Below are 8721 nucleotides of genomic sequence, written 5' to 3'. Positions count from 1 at the left end.
AATAAATAAAGCCACAATCAATAACAGAATCTGTGGTGAAATGAAATAGATTATAGCACTATAAATTTAATGCATTTTATTTATTTTTTCAGCTTGAGTGAAGTTGTATTGTGTCTCCATAACAGACAGTATCTTTGCCATGTTTTAGAATGGTTCTCAACTGGTGGGTCAGGACCAAAATGTGGGTCACAGAACCGTTTTTAGTGAGCTTTGTCAAGAAATCATTTATATATTATCTCTTGCAAGTAAGCCTAGAAACACTACCTACCTAAGACTGCTAATATTACTCTCATCTGGTTGTTTTATCAGAATTTCAGCTATTGAGGCTTACTGAGTGCTAATTCAATAACAATTTGTTGGGAAAATGTTTTATTATTGTATATTATAAATTAGATTCTTATCCCTATTGTCACTCTAGTTCTCCCATTTGAGAACCACCGTTTAGATTGATAAGTTCTTGCATACATCTTGAAATTGTACCTTCTCATATGTTGTATAGTCCATTTGATCAATGGCAAATTGCCCCAGCATGAGAACGGTAAATGCTTGCTATTGTACATCTGAAAATGTCAGTTCAAGCAGTGGAGGAGCACAACAGCCGAAGGGTGCAGTTCTGTGAGAAGTCAGTATTGAGCCGACAGCACATTGGATGAAACAAATTCTACAAATTACAAAAGACTTACATTCATCAGTAAAAAGATGGACACAGAGACTCTTGTGTCCTTCCCAGTTACAGTTACATAATCAAAATGAATGGCAGCCACTAATGTACAAGCAAGTCCACATACAAGGCTTTAGCTCAAAAGATTCACTGTTTATTCTAACCTGATCTCTAAAACATCCCTGGTGTGTTTACATGCAGGTTTCCCTGATTAATCTAAGGTACATTACAGTTATTATTTGTACAAAGTTTCTGTAAACAACCACAATGTTTTTGTATTTTCTTCTCCCACAATCCAGTGCTTGTTCTTTCAGTTCTTCTTGTAGTACATCCTTTTCTATCTCAGGGATTTTATAGTCCAAAACAGCACACTTCGGTTCAGTCAGTGCAGATGTAAACACTATGTTTTCTTTATGACAGAATTGCTGCTGAACAGTCCAGTAAACATTCAGCCAAAGACGTCCAGTGCCAAAACAATGTCCTTTAGTCTTCAAGATAGAGCAGAAACACCTGCGTTCTTGACTAGAAACCTTTAACACTTGATTTACAAAAGGCATCTAAAGAAATGTTGCTATGGCTTTATCTATAGATTTAAGCTGTTTATATGCACAGTTTTACACTAACTACACTTTCTGGCAGAGTTTGGCCTTACAGGCAACAAAATTGGACTAAATGAATGCAGTGAACGTGAATTACAGTATCAACATGAATGCAACAATCAACTGAGTCAAGGCACAGCCTCAATATAGAACTGGTTCAGGTAAGATTTAGTGATACTTTTGATCATTTTCAGCAAAGTGGTCAGAGGGGGGTTGATGAACAGTTCGAAAGATGGCTCATGACTTTTAAAGTTCTTCATTCTAATCTACAAATATTAAAACATAATTTAAGATAAACATGGTAACAGATGTCTTTACAAGTTTGGTGTTTCACAGTGTGTTGCCCATGCTGCTGCTGACCAGACCTTTGATATTAGTAACCGGTCGTACATCGTGCAGCTGCCTCCTCCTGTCAATAAAAGTGGACAAGCGTGTTGTGTCTAGTGGAGTCTTAGAGTACTCTCCACCATGGACCCCCCCTCGGCCCACCCAGGGGTGCTGCAAACAGGACGTGGCACTGGGCCTTTTTCTGGGGTCCTGTTGAAGCACAGATGTAACAAAATCCTTCGCTGCTTGGCTCACATCCCGGAAGTACTCGTCTGGGAAGCAGAAGTCCAGGCGGCAGATGTTGACACAGGTTTCCTCTGGAGACTCGTCCAGGAAAGGAGACACCCCACTGAGCAGGACATAGGCCAGAACCCCCACACTCCACACGTCAGTGGCCACAGAGACCGGAGTCCCACGGATCAGCTCTGGGGCCGCGAATTCAGGGTTCCCCAGTAGCAAGTGGACGTAACGGCGGTGAGCGGTCAGCTGTACTGCATCGCTGAAGTCTATGAGCTTTATGCCAGGGGTCTGGGAGCGCAAGTCCACCATAATGTTCTCAGGCTACAAACGGCAGAGAGGAAAGATTTAATCAAATGTGTCAGTAGTAGTATGTGACCCGTATATGCTACTCTGCAACTGTGTGGCGTTTACCTTTAGGTCAAGATGGGCCACTCTGCAGGTGTGAAGATGCTGCAGAGCCTCTAGTGTTTCTCTGACAAAAAATGCAACTTTCTCCTCCATCAACTCATCATGAGCCACCAGATAATCCAGCAAACGTCCATCATCCAGTCTAAAACACACACACAAATGACACAATTAACTCAACTTTTTAGTTTACGTGACATTGCATTCTGCCCAAATAAACTTGGTAAAGAAAAAAACCGTAACTTGAAAATTAAGATCAACTTACAGCTCCTCAACCAGCATGAGAAATGTGGCTGACTCATATGTGTCCAACAGTGCCACCACCTGGTGATTCTGTACTTGACGCAGGATGTCTGCTTCATGAGCCACTTGCTCTTTTTTCATCATTTTCTTACTGACAAATTTCACAGCAACCTACAATAGAAAAGAAAAGTGAGGAATGAGGAACTGTTTTACGCAGTTTTGTTATTAATAAGCCATACTCTACCTCTTTCTTTGTGGATTTATTGAGGCACTTTCTAACCACTGAAAACCTTCCCCTAAAAAGATATATAAATGAATACTAATGTAATGTGAATGGCAAGAAGTGTACTTGTAGTTCGAAGAGCTTACCTGCCAATCTCCAAGATTTCAGAAAAACAAGCCTCAAAGTTTTCTTTCCACTGAATTGCAGCTCCATCATAGCTGGCATCTGAAGCAAAATAAGAAGCTCTTGTAGATTACTTTGTGTATCGACAAAGTGCAAAGGGTAAACAAAGATCTTTTTCTTACTGGCACTGGGTAATGTGACCATATTGGAAGGTTCTGTTGGAGGTCCAACGCCCCAGCGATTTAAGGCCCGCACTCTGAACTGATAATGGCCGCCAGGGATCAGAGCATCAATCTGGACACACTCCTCTCGACTGCTGGCCACCTGTTGCCATAGAAACGAGTCTGACGAGCAACAAAGTAAAACATAGTTAAATTCTGATTTTAAGGGACGCAGAAACATATACACGACGTTGAAGCTATACGGGTCTTTTTTCCTCAATTTACCAGAGTTAATGTTTTAATCAAATGGCCATGCTCCAAATAAAGGCCTTTTAACCATTTATTTTCTTTGAGTGCCTGAGTTTTGTCTCTTTTTAACATTCCTGCTAGATGTGCCGTACCCTCCTGACGGTACTCCACATTGTAGCTGCTCACGGCGCTGTGAGCAGATGAAGCCGGTGGGGGCCAGTGCACCATGACTGATGTGCTGCTAGCCTCTTGTGCCACTGGTCTCCCTGGGGCTGCTGGGATACCTACAAAATAATATAAAGGAACAAAAAAACACACCACACAAAACGTTTATTAGCACAGACTTTTTAATAGCCCTTTTTTCAGCAGCATAATTTAATCCACTTTACATAGCCCATTTTGTAAACAAGATGGGCTATAGTATATAAAGCGCTGCCCAGATATAGCATGCATACATACACACTACAGTCAAAAGTTTGGAAACGCATTCATGTATCAGCTTGTCTTTATTTTCCACACTATTCACATTGTGTAAATCTCAATGAAGGCATTAAACTATTTCTCATTCCTCAAAATGGCCACCCTTTATCCTTGGCAGAGCCCAACAATCCTAAAGTAATAATTTGTGACCCAATAGCCATGCTTTACCTTGAACTTTGATGGAGGCAGAAGATGATGCTGAGCCATGATCATTCACAGCGACACACGTGTAAATGCCTGTGTCCTGGGGCATCAGGTTGCACACTTTCAACAGGATGTCACCTGTATCCCTAAAAACCAAAGAGCGACTCATTAAAAGGTGTACTGTTGCATGTACACCGTTTAAAAATAATAATAAAGGAAAGCTGCTGTAATAATATACCTTCTGAATGCAATATATACACACTCCACGTTTAAAGGAATAGGCCACCGCTTTTAAATACTGAGATATGTTCTTACCATAGCTTAGACGAGTTGACGCGTAGCTGTCTGGACTTTACGTGTGCCCTCAGTCACGTAAAGAGAGCACAGACGGCGCAAGCATACAGCCTCTCCTCCTCTCCTCTATAGAAGCGTCCAATCTCTTCCACGTTTTCCCTATTCAAATATGGTTCAATATGAGCCTTTACATGATCCAAGTATAGTCACACAAAATTAAATATGTCGATTTTCTAAGCGGATAAAAAGGGGAACTATATTGCAAGGCATAGTAAAATTGCTTGGTCTTGCAATACAGTTCCCCTTTTTATCCGGTAGTTTAATTTTGTGTGACTGTACATGGATTATGTAAAGTAATATATAACCATATTTAAATAGGGAAAACGTGGAAGAGCTTAGCTGCTTCTAACTGCACCTCCGTTCGGATCCATTGATGAGAAGAGGAGAGGCTAAATGCTAGCGCCGTCTGTGCTCTGTTTACGTGACTGAGGGCACACGTAAAGATCAGACAGCTACGCATTAACTCGTCTAAGCTAAGGTAAGAACATATCTCAGTATTTTAAAACGGTGGAATATTCCTTTTATGTTAAAGTACAGATCAGTTGGAGGTGACATACCTAATTTCAATGGTGAAGCGGCTGTTGCTGGTCACTGGGCTCTGATCGGGGCCCTTCAGGGTGATGCTGGGCTTGGGACGTCCGCACACCTTACAACAGAGAACCACGGTCTCTCCAAATGCACACACCACATCAGACAAAGGCACGAGGAACTCAGGGGCCACTGGGGACATGGTCAAAATCTTCAGTCATTTCCAGTAATCATTTTAAGTGACAACATTACACACATACACGCCTTACCTTCCTGGATGAAGTTAGGGTTGAGAAGCTGTGAACAGGTGGGAAAGTAGCGCAGTATGTTCATTTGAACTAGTACAAAAACTCTATGACTTTAAAGTGTCCTATTAAGGAGTGTGCTCATACCTCCATGCCGGTTTTTGGATCAAGGTCATCTTCGCAGTCGGACTCATCTGAAGTGTGGAGGTCCTGGTGCAGGAGGGTGGAAATGGAGAGAGATATCGGAGGGAAAATATGAAGAGAATGAAGGCCAGTGATGAAAAGGAAAGGGGAGGAGGAAAGCAAAGGGAGCTAGCAAAAACAACCAGCTGGATCTGAAAAATGTGCTGTTACTGATATTCATATGCAACCTGAAAAGTGCGTGATGGACACAGAAGCATCTCACGTGTTAAAGCTTGAGCTCCAAGTTAGTGCACTAAAGACAAACGTATGCAAACCAAGAACATCAAATCTATCATGCACTAGAAATACATCAAGGACAAAGGGGAATCTCGCAAAATCAAAGAGTTAGTGAAAATCAAAAATTACCCAAGGGCAAGGGTAAAACAAAAAGGTTCTCAACCTCATGATACAGCAGTCTGCTAAATAGTTTAGCAGAGTTTTAATATGGCATCCTTAAGGAACTGAAGAAACAGTTAGAAGGTTAATCTGTTTAATCTTTTTAGAAGTCTAGACCAGACTCAAAACATTTCTTATAAGTATGTTTTTACTTATGCACAGGTTGAGAACCACTGTCAACATAAAAACAAAACTGGGAGGAGTCTAAATCCAGGTTTTGGGCACACATCGCCGGCCTGCTCTACTCACTTTGCCCTTGGCTTTGCTGGCGGGAGACCCCAGTGACGAAGGGGGCGTGGTTTCTTTGGGCTTACGAACAAGGCCATTCTCCTGACCTCTGACCCCAAGAGGAGCAACATCTTTGGCTTCAGCGCGTTTCCGTGCACGCAGTGTGTTCCACGATAAAGACTTTCTGTGCAGTAGGAACAACAAACACAACTGACCAATGAGAGAGGCTCAGAGGAGCAAAGACTGGCTGCAGAGGCATTGGAGGAATATCGAAAATCCTTACCAATCAAAATTATATGACATATGTGTGTCACAAAAAACACAACAGATACATCTTTGACATAAATGTTTGCTTCAGAGCGCCCTGCTACCAGCCTCTTGTGGTGCATGAAGTGACAGGAGAGGAGGAGGGCAGAGATGCACTTTTTAATAAGACACAAAGAAACAAAAAAGGGACGACACACACACATATACACACACATATACACACACACATATATACACACACACACACACACACACACACACACACACACACACACACTGAAGTATAACAGTACCAAATGCTTCTGTTACAGCCAGATCCCACTGATTTAATTAAATAAGCAAAGTCATTTAAATCAACCGAGTATAAACGTAATAAATTCATTTTGCGGAGTGTTAAACCGTCAGTGTTAGTACAACTTAAAACAAACTCAAAATCAAAGTTTAACAGAGAAAACACAAATACATACAGAAATGGCAAAGTGCACACAGCGACGTCCAAATATTAACTCTGCATAGTCTTAGTGCAAGTCATTTACTGTTATTGTCATAAAATCTATTTAAATGTTTTTCTTAAATATGTGACATGTCGTTTAAAGCACACAGAAGACATGTTCATGTTTACGGTTGTAGTTTATTTACAAATATTAAAACTACAAACTGCCACCTTCATGAAACGCAGAACTGAACTTCACAATTCTTTGCTAAGCCATGCTCAAGTCCAAAAGGTTTATTTTACATATTTAAAATACATTTAAAATCATTATTAGACTACCAACAGTACATTGCTGACCGTTGTCTTTTAATCAAACATATTGCACAGTCTTTCTTCATTCATATTTTTCTTAAATAGTGCAAAAGGATTTTTAAACAGGAATGTTCTAGAGCCTCAGTCAAAACTGTACAGTAACTGTCAAAAATATAAAGAAAATCAACATTGAGAAGAAAAAAATAAAATTAACAAGAAGAAACATAAATTTGTATAAGATTGCCACAGACAACAACATGTACATCTCCAGTGCGGAGAACAGGGCTGAGTCCACCTGAATGCCCCAGCTATGTCTCATTTCATATTGTACAAAAACATTTAAAATGAACCAAATACAAAAAGAAGAAAAGGCAGGTGTTAGAAACTGAAATAAGAGTCCGGTCTTAACTCCACTAGTGAGTTCTCTTCAGCTACAGGTTTTTAAATCAGCTCTTCTCAGTGTTTCTGTGTTTACTGTGAACCCAGAGTTACTTCATGTAGTTACCAAATGTTGTACTGTGACAATGGCTCAGTAATTACGCTGTCTATGCAGCATATTGACAGACTGGTTTTGTACCTCAAAGAGCAACAAAGCAGGAGTAACAAAAAAAAAAGAAAACAAAAGATCTCCTGTGAGGTCCAATAGTTCATTCTTAAATAAGGACTGTGAGGGTTTTTGTGAAGTCTTTTTTAAAAGTATTTGAGTGCTCTGTCTCCGGTCTGAGCACACAAAGTCAAACGGGAAGTGCTGGTGGAGGTGGGCGGGACTTACTTTATGTTGTTAGCGTCAGCCACTGCTGCAGAGAAGGAGCAGGCAGAAGAAGAGTCTCTGAGGGGCTTTGTGACCGGGCCCAGCACGTGTCCCGGGACCCAGCCCTCCGCCGCAGGGGACTGGATGTTGGCGGGACGGTAAACCAGGTACATGTTCTGCTGGTTCGTGGCTAGGATTTGGACCACTTCCCCTTGAGACACATTGATCTCATTCTCCTTGAGTGCGGAGTAGTCCTGAGTGACCAACATCGTGGACGAAACGCCATTGCAGCCGCCATCACTGTCCTGAGGAGGGGACAGGACGGAGGGAATAGAGGTGGGGAAAAAATGACAGATGGGGACAAAAAGAGGAGGAAGCATTGGGGGAGACGGAGACATGAATGGCCAAAGTTAGGAGCGTTCATGAGGGCTGGATCACAGTCCTGCTGATTGTGATACCATTGACCACCTGCGGACAGCACAGGGTCCAACCAATGAGGAGGGGAGGAGGGACAACACGTGCAGTGGGTTAATTTTTTAGGCTATACTATATGCAGTATGTGTATTTGAACCTAAATGAGCTATAACTTAGTGGTAGATTAAATCATAATGGTCCCTCCTCTGAGCATTTCTCATAATTTCACCCAAGGAAAAGAGGAAAGAGTGGTCTAAACACTAAACTTTGTCATTGCTTCATCTTTCGCTGCTTATAAAAAATAAAATAAACAGTGTATTCCCTACAGAGGCCTAGATTTTACTCCTGCTTTTTAGGGCGAGGTAAACTATATGTGAAAGATGATGAATATAGTCATCTTTTACGAAACAAACATACACAGATACATTATCATCTTACCCTGGGATTGAAACATGAGCCGCCGTTGGAGATAGACACTTTGATCTGGCTCTTGCTGTGCTCTGGTTCTTTGTCACTGAAGCCAACAGCAGACGAGGGCCGGCTGTGGGATGTCCCGCCCGGCTGTTGGCTGCTGGATGTAGAGCGGCTTCTGTTCAGAGATGAGGTCTTCTCATTTTGGTACGTCATTGGAAACTGTAGAGCTGAAGTGAAAGATACAACACTGAGTTATACATTTTTCACTTGGCATATAGCAATGTATATATACTAATACTACCACAGCATCGCTACACTGCATAACTCAATGCAGCCAGAAC

The 8721-nt window shown here is 41.5% G+C and overlaps 1 protein-coding gene across 1 annotated transcript in view; it reads right to left on the bottom strand.

Annotated features, from left to right (window-relative positions):
• Window positions 1–484: 484 nt before the first annotated feature.
• The window catches only part of kalrna (kalirin RhoGEF kinase a), a 91290-nt gene continuing 83053 nt past the window's right edge, over window positions 485–8721 (bottom strand). The window contains exons 55-68 of the mRNA XM_079563125.1: window positions 8405–8607; window positions 7574–7857; window positions 5811–5973; window positions 5130–5192; window positions 5007–5034; window positions 4767–4929; window positions 3880–4001; window positions 3384–3515; window positions 3004–3165; window positions 2845–2923; window positions 2720–2771; window positions 2498–2646; window positions 2239–2377; window positions 485–2148 (exon numbers count right to left, since the gene is read on the bottom strand). Of these exons, the coding sequence (XP_079419251.1) occupies window positions 1591–2148; window positions 2239–2377; window positions 2498–2646; window positions 2720–2771; window positions 2845–2923; window positions 3004–3165; window positions 3384–3515; window positions 3880–4001; window positions 4767–4929; window positions 5007–5034; window positions 5130–5192; window positions 5811–5973; window positions 7574–7857; window positions 8405–8607 (2297 nt within the window). The 3' untranslated portion in view covers window positions 485–1590. The remainder of the gene's footprint in view (window positions 2149–2238; window positions 2378–2497; window positions 2647–2719; window positions 2772–2844; window positions 2924–3003; window positions 3166–3383; window positions 3516–3879; window positions 4002–4766; window positions 4930–5006; window positions 5035–5129; window positions 5193–5810; window positions 5974–7573; window positions 7858–8404; window positions 8608–8721) is intronic.

This window comes from Gobius niger, assembly GCF_951799975.1.
Source record: "Gobius niger genome assembly, chromosome: 9".
Taxonomy (NCBI): Eukaryota; Metazoa; Chordata; class Actinopteri; order Gobiiformes; family Gobiidae; genus Gobius; species Gobius niger.
Note: the sequence above shows the minus strand (reverse complement) of the source record. Positions and strands in the feature narration are given on the sequence as shown.